Here is a 12,983-nt window from a genome sequence, read left to right as displayed (position 1 = left end):
CATTGAAGGTTAATAGCACTCTTATCATGTGAGAAAATAATAAATACCACTGAAGAATTCGTTAATATTTTTAATATTAAATCTAGTAGATTCTTAATATAAAATCTATTATGGATCAATTTTAAAACTCTCCAATTTATTACATGATAAAATACCCATTAGACAGTCCCACCATCTCAACAGGTGGTGGAACTGTCCCACACTATTGTTTCTCTAAAGGTTGCTGTCGAGGAATTACTATTGCATCATCAACTCACCGAACCCTCCAAAGATATGAGGAAATTACTGCACTCAAGTTCGTAGCTTAATTGCCTTTTTGCAGTTGCTAGATAACGATTTGCTAAAATCTGTATCTTACAAATATGGACGCTCCCATATGAGAATGACTCATGCACTAAATAATTGAAACAATTATCTAGCTTCTTCACATGTCACGACTCGGACCGCGAGCTCAATCAGATTAAATTTTTATTCTTAATTCTTGTTGTATATGATGCAAACTATTTACAGATTTAGCTTCACTAAATTATCAAGAATCCAAGATGCACGTCGTGGGGCAAAAAAAAAAGAAAAAAGAAAAAAAAGTGTCTAGATGCATTACAAATTTGTACCCTCTGATACTTCCAAAACGGCCACTAAGATGAAATTATTGAAAGGAAAAGAGCAAAATGGAACATGTGACAACTCCAAGAACACGTCACATACTGCAGTAAAAATTTTCAGATCATAAAAGTTTTAACTGTAGAACGGGTATATCATTCATCTAGATTGGAAAAAAAAAAAAAAAAAAACCAGTAGACATCAGAGTTGTAATTTGTAAAAGCGAGTGTGGCAAAGCTTATGTTTTGCTTTCGAATCAACTAAGGTTTAAAACTTTGAACTTTGTTACCTGTTAGAAGCCAATAACTGGTTCCCACGTCACAGCCTAAATGATACTCTTTAACTGCAGAGTTTGTAGCGGATGACACGTGGTATGAAGGGGCATTATGGAGAAGTTAAAGTGGGGACAAGGTGTCTGGACTTTTTGACTCTTCTTCTACTGCTCCTCACTTTCTCCTTTCTAGTTATGGTAATTGTTAATCCTCAGTCTTTTCATTAAACCTGCAAAAATAAATAAAATAAAAACATTTTTTTTTTCATATTTAATCTTTTCAAGCCAAACTGGGGCAGCAGTAATATTATTTTCTTTGGTTACATTAAATCCACACCGACCCTCCCAGTAAGAGGCCAGCGACGCCCACATGATTCTGTTCTTTTCCCAACCGTTTTCAATCCTCCAAAATTGTAAAAAATATTAAACTACTAAAAAATTAAAATAAATGAAAGATAATAAAATAAAATCATTAATTGATCCCTGCCTGTTTCTGGTCTCTTGAGACCTTCCTTTCTTTCTCCATATATAGAGCAGAGCCTTGTGCTCCTCTCCCGGCTCTCAATCCCACACTGCTCTCTCTCTTTTTCTTTCTGCTTCTCTTTCTCTTTTAAAGAGTGTTGTTCTGTTTCTGGTTTCTTTCTCAGAAACTTTGAACAGATAAATTATACCAGCATTGTCCAAAACTCGTGGAAAATGCAAAAAAATCCCATTCTGTAAACTCAAAATAGCGAAACAGATCTCACTTTCTGTTAATACACTCATCAACAAGCTGCAATTGAGTTTTGACTTATCACATGGAGAAGTTTATGACTCCTCTGCTTCTGCTTCTTTGCCTTCCACTTGCTTTGGCCGGCCATGACTACGGCCAAGCTTTGTCTAAGAGCATTCTCTTCTTTGAAGCTCAAAGATCTGGCTACCTCCCTCATAACCAAAGAGTCACTTGGAGAGCTAACTCTGGCCTTAACGATGGCAAAGCCAGTGGGGTAAGCCCTTATACTTGTTATTCTTTTTTTAAAAAAAATAAATGAAACAATTTTTTTTTTCTCTTTTGATTTGTTTTTGTAATTCTAATTAAATGAAAAAGTATGATATTGAGATTTTTCTGTGTTGCTTTTGAAGGTGGATCTTGTAGGAGGATACTATGACGCAGGGGACAATGTGAAATTTGGATTGCCAATGGCATTCACCGTGACAATGATGTCTTGGAGCATAATTGAATATGGAAAGCAGATGGCTGCAAGTGGAGAGCTTGGCCATGCCATGAATGCTATTAAGTGGGGCACTGATTACTTCATTAAAGCTCACCCTCAGCCTAATGTCCTCTATGGAGAGGTACCATATTTGCTCTGTTTTTTTTTCCTTTTTACAGAATTCGTCGTAGTAAAAAACCTTCACTTTTAGCGTGAGCATCAGTTTCGTGTTAACGTATAAAACAGTGACAGGGATATGTTAAAGCTAATAAAATATGATTACTTCTATAACGTGGTAAATGTTTGCAAGTAATTAATTGCGTATATGGTTAGGTGGGAGATGGAAACACTGACCATAACTGCTGGCAAAGGCCGGAGGATATGACTACTGACAGGCGGGCTTACAAGATTGATCCGAGTAACCCCGGGTCGGATCTTGCCGGTGAAACCGCCGCCGCCATGGCTGCCGCCTCCATCGTTTTCCGCCACTCTGACCCTGCTTACTCCAGTGAGCTACTCCGCCACGCTTACCAGGTATCATTTTGCTCATCTCCATTTTCATTGTTGTAACTTTTTATTCACCAGTTAAAAAATCAAAAGAAATCGAAAACAAAAAAGAAGCATAAAAGAGGACGGCAAAAGCGCTTCTAGAGGGGACCACTGGGCCGGTTTCCTTGCTTTAGAGAGACGGTTGGGGTAGTTGCGCATGATAGCAAACACTGTCGCAGTAAAGAGGCAGTTATCCTTGGTTCTATTTTTGTCAGGCAACTTGTCAGGCGCAAGTTAGCGCTGCATTTATGGTATACATCGGCTTTTCGGTTGTCTCCGTAATTGCGGTAGGGTGGAGAATGCATTCTTGCGACTATGAATAATTGTTTTTCATTAATGATTTTTTAAAGTTATATTTATTTCACTATCAGAATTTTCAGTATAAAAATAAATAAACGGAACGAAAAAAATCAGGTGGATTAAAAGATAAATTTTAATTAATTTAAAAATATATAAAATATAATACTTAACACGAAGAGACCCATTAAATAAATAAATAATTAATTAAAGACTTAATAAATGGTTAGTTCTAACAATTGAAGTTTAAAAAATTAATTGCGGGTAAAATTTATGGGCCCATGACTTGGATCGTGGCACCGCCCATCACCTGTAGTGGGTGCTGGCCGTAGAGATCTTGTCGAACGGTCAGATCTCAACCGTCAATTTCAACAATAACAAAAAGTCCATACTGTCACGTGCTAAGCCTGTCGGTGCTCGGCCACAACAAGCCCACTATCAGAAGTAAACAATCACACACGATCTCTGGCTTTTAGTCAAAATTTGGATGCCTAAATAATTATCCCGTTTGGTCTTGATCGATTACCGCTGATGTATATTTTAACATTTTGTTATTCTTACTTGTTTTCAGCTCTTTGATTTCGCCGACAAATACAGAGGAAAATATGACGGCAGTATCACTGTGGCACAAAAATACTACCGTTCTATCAGTGGCTACAATGTATGTTACTTTTTTAAAGAAAATTAGAAGCTCATATTAGTGGCATATCTCGGATATTGTAAATCGTGCTAATATAATTGATTTGGATATGAAAAGGATGAGTTGCTTTGGGCTGCTGCGTGGTTGTATCAAGCAAGTGGCAACCAGCACTACTTGGACTACCTTGGAAAAAATGGTGACTCCATGGGAGGAACTGGCTGGGGAATGACTGAGTTTGGATGGGATGTGAAGTATCCCGGGGTTCAAACACTTGTTGCCAAGGTATTAATGCTAAATCATGTAATCTTAGACCAATAATCATTTGTATTCAATGTGTTTTTTTTTTTTTTTTGGGCGGGGGGGGGTGGATGTTAATTTGAAATTCTGACATCTTCTTCTCTTTGCAGTTCTTGATGCAAGGCAAAGCTGGACACTATGCCCCAGTCTTTGAGAGGTACCAACAGAAGGCAGAGTACTTTATGTGTTCTTGCCTGGGAAAAGGCTCCCGGAATGTTCAGAAGACACCTGGTGGCCTAATCTTCCGCCAAAGATGGAACAACATGCAGTTCGTGACCAGCGCTTCCTTCCTGGCCACCGTCTACTCTGACTATCTTGCTTCTGCTGGTAGAGACTTGAAATGTTCTGCAGGCAATGTTGCACCAGCTGAGCTTCTTGGCTTTGCAAAATCTCAGGTAACTGGCTCTGCATTTTGTTATTTGATGTCTTCATTTGAATGACTAGCTTAATATGCAAGAGGTGATAGATACAAACTGACATTTTGTAACTTTCAGGTGGATTACATTCTCGGTGACAACCCAAGAGCTACAAGTTACATGGTGGGCTATGGCAACAACTATCCACAAAGAGTTCATCACAGGGCGTCGTCAATTGTTTCCATAAAGGTTAATCCCTCATTTGTCAGCTGCCGAGGAGGTTATGCCACTTGGTTCAGCAGCAAGGGTAGCGATCCTAATCTCCTTGTTGGAGCTGTTGTTGGTGGCCCTGATGCCTATGATAACTTTGGCGATCGGAGAGATAATTATGAGCAAACTGAGCCTGCTACCTACAACAATGCTCCTATTCTTGGTATATTGGCAAGGCTTAATGCGGGTCACGGAGGTTACAACCAGCTTCTTCCAGGTATCATATCGCTATCACCATCATTGTTAAACCCTTTTACTTTTCATATTTCTATTTTGGTATGCAAGTATTCTCCTCAATTATATTGATCATTGTCATTGGGGTTTCTCACAGTGATTGTTCCAGCTGCTACTCCTGTTGTCACTAAACCAAGTCCAGCACCAAAACCAAAAACTATTCCACCTACAAAACCCAAAACAACTCCAGCTCCAGGTATTTGTTTATCCAGTTAGCTGAGCTATAATGTGTGTTTCTACTTTTTGCTAAGCTGTGGCATTTGACGTTTATCCAGTTAGCTGAGCTATAATGTGTGTTTCTACTTTTTGCTAAGCTGTGGCATTTGACGAGAAATTTACCTTTGCAGCTTCATCATCTGGTGCTATTGCCATACAGCAGAAGCTGACAACTTCTTGGATCTCCAATGGAAAAAGGTACTACAGATATTCGACCATAGTGACCAACAAGTCAGCCAAGACCCTCAAGAATCTGAAGCTTTCAATATCCAAGCTGTATGGTCCTCTATGGGGTCTAACAAATCTTGGCAATGCTTATGGTTTCCCATCATGGCTCAACAACTTGCCTGCTGGAAAAAGTCTTGAATTCGTCTACATCCATACTGCTAATGCTGCAGATGTCTCAGTTTCTGCTTACACATTGGCATAAAAAAGAAAAACAACTATTACACATAAAGAATCTCATGGTTTCTGGGTTTGTAATGTAAGAATTGTGCAGTTATTATACAGAAAGCAGTCCAGAAAAGGTTTTCTTTTTATTTTCCTTTTCTTTGAGGGAGGGGGGACTTTCAACTTTTCTTGTTGATTTGGTATCTTGTGTTAGTGGTTTTAGACGATATTAGGTTAAATAAGGTCGAAGATTTGAGGATGAAAGGAGAGAAGAGACAATTTAAAGCAAGTGCTCATCCTCTTTCTCCTCCATTTCTATGGTTTTATCGGATAGAGACAGGTAAAGAGTGAGAATTGAGGAGTGGTCAAGAAAAATGACTACTCAAATTATATTGCAAGGAATCTTTTCTTTTCTTTCCTTTTGTATTTTAAACAGCTTTGAACGTCTTGTTTTCCTTTTTTTTGGTGTTGTGAGTTGTAAGCTTTGCAACATTTTATATTTCCAATATGAATATAGTTTGTGCATTCACATTATCACTGAAACTTATCTTTTCGTGCTTTGTGGTTTTATTACTTTCTGCTGTTGATGTCATTGAGCCATTGAGGGTAGCGGTATGGTATCAAAAAATAATTCCTATACCTGTCTCCTTAATCTTTCACAGAATACAAATATTATAGTTGTTTTAACTTTCCACGTCAAATAAGGTAGGAAGACGGCGCAAATGAAACAGGATAAAGGAAATTAGGACGTATATTCAGTTTTTTGGACCCAAATGCAATTAAGGAAGAGTTTCTGAGCCAGCATGCAGATCGACTTCTGTTAAAGGGGTCGCTTTGCAAATACTTTGCTGATGTGGCATAAGTTGTTAAGAAGTAAACGACTGTATAAAAGGGGCGTATGGTGATCGATTTCTTTTTCTTTTCTTAAAATCTGTGTAATCTGTAGAATGTCCTCTGTAGAGTAATGATACAGCCACAAACTCTTGTACAAATTTATTTTGTACAAACTGATGTGGCATAATAAGATTGGTTGAATTAAATATCACTTAGCCCACATGATTTGTTTTTATTAATTTATGTTTTCATTCAACCAATGAATTAATGCCACGTCAGTTTGTACAAAATAAGTTTGTACAAGAATTTGTAGTTGTATCATTACTCTTTTCCCTTAGTGTTTTCTTCACTTGATTAATCTTTTTTTTTTTCCTTTTTGGGATAGAAACTGGATTAATCTTTGAAAACACAACAATAAGCAAAACTGCTGTGACAGTAGAAGCTTTGGCTTTTTTTTTTATAAATAATTTAAGGTTTTTATCGTATTACTCATGGCTAAAAGCAAAAACTTCAGAATAACCAATCTAAGCCCAAGTAGTGTACAGTTATGTACGAGTCAATGGAGCCTGGGCTTGAAAAAAAAGACACAGGCCCTGTAAAAACTTATCTAAACTTAGACGGGCCAGGCTTGAACCGAACTTCATGAATTTTCAAATAAATTTTTAATAAAAAATTTAAAGTAAAAAATAATTATTCAATATGTAATAAAATAATAATATAATACACAAATATTAATAACACAACGTAACAATATAAATATTAATTTAGAAAACATATTAATATAATATTTTTAAGTTTTTATTTAATATATTTTTTATTAATAAATTTAAAAACCCAGACTTAATATTAGTAACACGATATAATAAATCATAAATATTAATAAAAAATATTAATCTAATATTTTATATTTTTTTAATTTAATATATTTCTTATTCATAAATTAAAAGTTCGAGGAAAACTCAAACCGTTTTCCTAAGTCTTTATCCATACTCAATTTATAAGGACTTCATATTTTTTACCTGTATCTAAACCTAATTCATGCGGGACGGCCTTTAGGCCTGAACCGGACCGGAATTTTTTAAATTAATTTAGCTTTCTCACAATTTTAACTGGACATACAGGGAGGCTCAAGGGAATTACCGAGCTATTCGGAATCAGGTTATTTAGAATTTTCCAGCAACTAGAACAGTTCAAAGCAAGGTAGGGGAAAAAGAGAGGAGAGAGAGGGAGAGGAAAAGGCCAAAAAAAAAAAAAAAAGGAACCAAGGGTCAAGAAACGATGGCGCTTGACTTTTTCAGCTCAACAACTATTACGCGGATATTGTGTTTGCTGCCACGGGCTAGCGCAAGCTCAGCAAGCATTGTAGCTGCCTCTGCAGCACCACTAGGTCCACTACCACTGCATTCCTCAGGAAACCTCACCCTCAGTTTACCAGTAAGACATCTCCTTACAACTTCACAGGCAAATTCGTTTGACACAACATCCCATAAACCACGGGTTGCTATTATGATGAATTCGTCCAACTCACTTCGCGCATTTACTGTCACCTCTGGCTTTGGATAATACTACATATGGCTTCAAATTCTGATCACCTGCACGATTTAAACATTTAAGTCAGTAAGCAACCAAAGGTTTAGCTTGAAAGCTTCGGAGATAGTCAAAAACTCAAATTGTTGACGAAACTGGATCATCTAAACTTGAACTTGCTAATGTTATGTCAATAACATTAGCATTTCTGTTTAATTACTTGGAAACTAAATGCGTTTCTGCCCTACCCACAGGGACAAGAGAAGGATTTTTTTTTTTTCTTTTTGTGAAACGAAAAAAAAATATATTGAAAGATGGCATCATTTTAGCAAAATCACCACTCTGGGCATTTAATCAATCAAGAAAGGACATTTCCAACAAGTACTAAATGCCATTAAACATAGCACTGACGGCATGCCTAATCTCATCAAAATATCGTATCTGATGCATGGATTCACATACCTATTGATGCTGAAGTAGTAAGAACTCCTAGGACACGGCAACCATACCAGTTTGTGATTCCACCGCCCGCAGCTTCCACCCTCACCCTCTCGCTCTCATCAGGCTTATCAGGCTGTGCAATGAAGTAACAATGTTTTAGCAAACATTTTAAGTTCAGATGAATTATTATTAGCTAGCTTAAATATTAATTACATACGTGCTTTATAGGGTGCGTTTGGAATTGAGGTTGGATAGTTGTAACTAAAAGTTACAGCACTTAATTGTTTGTTAAACATTAACTATTGTACCTTGAAAACTATGTTGATATAATTTTTACTTGTATAATAAAAAATTTATTATATCTTTAATAATTTCATCAAAATTATTATTTAAATTTTATATTTACTATATATTACTAACTTTTATTTCATAATTATAAATTTATTTCCACAATAACGGTAATTTAACAACTCAATCCCAAACGCACACATAATTGTCTAGTCTAATAACGCGAAACATCAGACCTATAATGGAGTCCCCCTTAAGTGACTTGACTGGGTTTGCTCCCCAGTTCGAGTCGCAAGGAAGTCGCCTTTGTTGAAAGAACCTGTGCCTCCCGGTTCGAGCGGGGACTTCTAGTCTGGGTTGTGGTACGGGCTTCAAAGTGTCTGCTACAGTTGGTACCCTCCCCAGGATACGTCGTGGTTAAGACAAAAAAAAAAAAATTCGAAATCTGTAATGAATTTTTTTTAGGTATTCTTATTTTATCAAAATGCTGGCTTAAAACGAGAAATCAGATTTCATAAGAAAAGGACTCTAATACCACAACTAATCTGTCATCAAATATAACACGTCGTCGATCACCAACCTTGTGAGTACGAGATAACGGCACAGCGACGCCAGCACGACACAACACGATCCTCGAGTTCCCACGGTTGGCCACCACCAACTCCTCCTCATCCACCATCAGCACCAGAGCAGAGGGCCCCACACTGCTGGCGTCACGACCGGCGAGACTGACCTCCTCATCCATCTTCAAAAAGCAAGCAGCCATCAAATCCTCCCAGCCTCTGCCGCAGCCTTCACGTTTCCGCCTCTCCTTCACCTCCTGCGCCACAATCAAATGCAACCTCTCCTTACAAGCCTCGGTCGGGTGGGCCCCGCCGTGCCCGTCGTATACTGCGAAGAAATCGTAGGAATCAACCCCTCCAATCGCGACCGTCACTGCGTCCTCCATCACTCTCCGCCTTCCGATCACTGATATAAAACCGTGAGACAGAGATCCACACGTCATGCTTCTGCCTTTCCTATCTTCCTCTTCGGTGCCACCAGCCACTAATATCCCTCCAGGTGCCCGGTGATGATCATACGCTGCTCTCATTTTCTTCCTGTTTACGAGTCCATCCACTTTATTCCACATAGCGAGACTCCATGTCTTTTACTCTCAACCTCTTCATAGTTTCTTGGTCGGTTACAATAAATAATTTTCACGATCTCCGTTTTCATTTCACTCCGTCGGTTTCAGGAGGACGCTTGACCTGACGCTTGAGGAGTAGGGAAGGAGCACTGCACTCTCTAATATAAGTGTTGTAGAGCTGGCGGTGATGGAATCTGGAGAGTTGGATCACTGCTTCATTAGATGGATGCCATCTGTTGTGACGGCGGCTCTAACATGGTAAACCTGGACGTTCGAGATTGGACAGAAATACACGTGGCTTCACTTTTTCATATTGTCCTGGCGGGAGATTTTCCTCGGTGGTATTTGGCTTTGATGCGGCACCGGTACCACCAAATCAATGGAATCCAAACCCAAGTCATGTTTATTCGGAAGAAATGGGAGGAAAATTAAAGAGTGAAAAAATAGTGCTGGGAAAGAAAATTAAAAAAAAAAATTAATCACAACTTTATCATTTTAGTATGACATGTAATATTTTTTTTCTCTTCTCCTTTTCGGTTTTTATTCTCTTTCAATTTTTTAATTCAAACATGTTATAAAAAGTCTGATGCTTTCTTTTGTTTCATCCATTGAAAATTTAAGTTCACGTGATTGAAAATATATGATTACGAATTTTAGTTTAAAGAGAAAGAATAAAAATTAAACTACTATTATTATTGTTGTTGTTGTTGTTATTATTATTATTAGGGGATAGTTAAAATTAAGTAATAAATTATTTGGTTTTGAGGTGCTTAAGTTTGGTGAGAAAAAATTATAATTATGAAATAAAAATTAATATTGTGCGATAAATATGATATTCAAATAATAATTTAATAAATTTAATAGTATAATAAATTTTTCATTATATAATACAAATTTGCGTTAAAATCAACTTAACTTTCAGACCATAATAATAAATGTTTACTTAGTATTTTACTCTTAATAGCTTTATAAACTAGTACATACACAGCATCAAATAGGGCGTAAGAAGAGAGGAAACTGATGAGCATGCATGTCGATTATGATCTAACTAGAAAATATGATCTAATTGGACCAGATGCATTGGCACGATTGATTGACAAAATGTAAAACAATTTTGCATTACTGTAGACTATGAGTGCCATGACTTGTGAGTATGAGCAGTTGATTTTTTTTTTTTTAAATACATGAATGGTAAAAAAAATTTAAAATTTATTGAAAGTATTACGTCAACTATACAATAAATAAATAATTTTATATTATTTATTAATTTTAAAAAATTAACATAAATATAAATTATATTAAATTTAAATATATATATCACACATGTAATAATTAATTATATTATTTCTTACATATATCATCCGTGACAATGAATGAATGCACTCATCGACAACTGTACATGCACACGAAATATCAAGCCGATAACAGTTAAAGGTTGATCTGTTGGGAGCTTAATCGCTTTAATACACACACACGCACACTCTAATATTGGTCTCATTAATTTCATCGAGCCAATAGCTCGTGACTCATGTTGTACAGGTGTATGAATTCGTCTAATTGACGTAGAGACAAAGAAACAGTTGAGATGACATTATACATTTAAACTCGAGCTTTGTATAATTCTTCTTTAAATGGTCAGACTCATGGTTCGTTATTCATAAAATTTGATAACCGATAAGATTTGGGATTTGAGTTGTTAGGGCACCTTTAAGGCTCAATTTCATCTAAATTTAGACGTTGATGATTGATATAAGCATGTGTACACATTAAGTACGTGCGTATTTCATTATTTTGATCTATTTATGAGCTTAAATAAGTATTTTGTAACATTACTAGTGATATATATTATATATGTGTTTTATTATGAGAAAAAATTTATAATATCGTAATCAAAATTACAATACTAATACTAAGGAAAAACAAAAATTTTGTAAATTACAAATAAAATTAATAAACGGAATATAAAATAAGTAAATTAATATAAAAATGATAAATTTATATTTTAAAATTGCAACAAAATAAACATTTGAAAAATTATATAAAACTTATAAATCACTATTAAATGTTCATTAACCAAAAAATAGTTTATTCATTTAATTTAATCAACAAAGAAAAAAAGTCACGCATCAATTGAAAACAAAAAAGTTGTATTGAAAACAATTGGAATAAATTTAATTGAATTGATTTAACCATAAATTCAATATTCATTCTAGGACATTCATAAAGATTTTTTAATTTTCTATTATAGCATTTTTACAATACAAGTTACTTAAACAAAATTATTTTTTGATGTGAATCAAGACAAAATAAAAAAGACATTCTTATATTACAAGACACGTAAGATATATCAATAAAATTGGATCTAATTTTTAAATTTATTTATATTTTATGTAGTTTTAAACTTTGCTTTAGGCGAAAACTACTTTGCATCGTGTGTTTCGTACCCCACTCATTTGTCGTTTACCAAAGTCACCGTTGGATTTCATCTAATGGTTGGAAAAGAAACACATAGAGAAATAGGAGTAACTAGAGAAACAAGTAATGGGCTGGTCACTTGGATTGGTAATTTTTTTTTTCCTATTTTCAGTGGGAGGGCAGAAACCACTGCACCGCACCTGGATTGGTAATTGAGCATAGGGAAAATAGCAAAATTAACCTAAAAAATAATGAATTATTTGCTACTTTCGACCAAAATCTAAGAAACCTGTAATTTTTTATCAAGCAAATAAATTAATGGCAACAATAGCGGCTAATCGATGCGGCGACGACAATGGCTACTTCCGGCAACAACAACCTCTTTAATTTGAGTTAGTTCACTGAGTATATGTCCAAATTCTTAAATGGATACTGGATTTATTGTTTTAGTATTAATTATTGATGATTATAGGTTAGATCTTGTTGAGTGATTAGTTTTTTAACATTAGGCTTGAATTGTGAATGAAAATTGATAAAATGCTTATGGAAATAAGTTTGTTAAATATGTCAATACAAATGTTTGCTAAAATGCCTAAAAGAATACAATTTGTTGTTTAGCCTTAATTTTGCTATTATTTTACTTGAATGAATATCTAAGAAGGTTGCAACTGGTATTGCCGCTTGAATATAGGCAATGGTATGGTGTTATGGGTGATTATGAGCGAAAGGTTTTTGGTTTTTGTCACACTAACCTTATAAGTGAAAACCTTATTTTTCTCAAACAAAACCCAGATTAAGAAAATTCAATACTTCATCATAACTTTCAAAAAACAATATCAAGACAATAATGCCGAGAACCATCACCTATAAACTTCATACGTCGGAAAGATCGCAGATGATGTTACATGTACAAACCTTTTTGTTTTTTCATTTTCGATTTACAGGTGCTACACCTTCAGCCGGTTACCTGTTTTCCAAATGTTAAATCTCTACTGTTAGATACCTTTCTTCACAATCTAACGACTCATCCGTTATG

At 35.5% G+C, this 12,983-nt stretch overlaps 1 protein-coding gene and 1 pseudogene across 1 annotated transcript; one reads left to right on the top strand and one right to left on the bottom strand.

Moving 5' to 3' along the window:
• Positions 1–1,439: 1,439 nt before the first annotated feature.
• LOC102612268 (endoglucanase 6) lies at positions 1,440–5,847 on the top strand. Its single transcript, XM_006476329.3, has 9 exons — positions 1,440–1,857; positions 1,994–2,206; positions 2,398–2,598; positions 3,482–3,571; positions 3,668–3,832; positions 3,958–4,242; positions 4,342–4,690; positions 4,805–4,903; positions 5,055–5,847. Exons 1-9 carry the CDS (start codon positions 1,669–1,671, stop codon positions 5,351–5,353), a joined length of 1,890 nt encoding a protein of 629 aa, XP_006476392.2. The 5' UTR covers positions 1,440–1,668; the 3' UTR covers positions 5,354–5,847.
• Positions 5,848–7,198: 1,351 nt separating this feature from the next.
• On the bottom strand, positions 7,199–9,992 carry LOC102611972 (probable protein phosphatase 2C 8; annotated as a pseudogene).
• Between the last annotated feature and the right edge of the window lie 2,991 nt (positions 9,993–12,983).

This window comes from Citrus sinensis, chromosome 3, assembly GCF_022201045.2.
Source record: "Citrus sinensis cultivar Valencia sweet orange chromosome 3, DVS_A1.0, whole genome shotgun sequence".
NCBI classification, from domain to species: domain Eukaryota; kingdom Viridiplantae; phylum Streptophyta; class Magnoliopsida; order Sapindales; family Rutaceae; genus Citrus; species Citrus sinensis.
The sequence above is the reverse complement of the archived record's forward strand: the minus strand, read 5'-3'. Positions and strand labels throughout refer to the sequence as shown.

Coding starts and splice junctions, on each gene's coding strand:
- LOC102612268 (XM_006476329.3), top strand. CDS start 1,669: ATGGAGAAGTTTATGACTCCTCTGCTTCTGCTTCTTTGCCTTCCACTT. Junction 3,833..3,957: donor TTCAAACACTTGTTGCCAAG/GTATTAATGCTA, acceptor TTCTCTTTGCAG/TTCTTGATGCAAGGCAAAGC. Junction 4,243..4,341: donor TTGGCTTTGCAAAATCTCAG/GTAACTGGCTCT, acceptor TGTAACTTTCAG/GTGGATTACATTCTCGGTGA.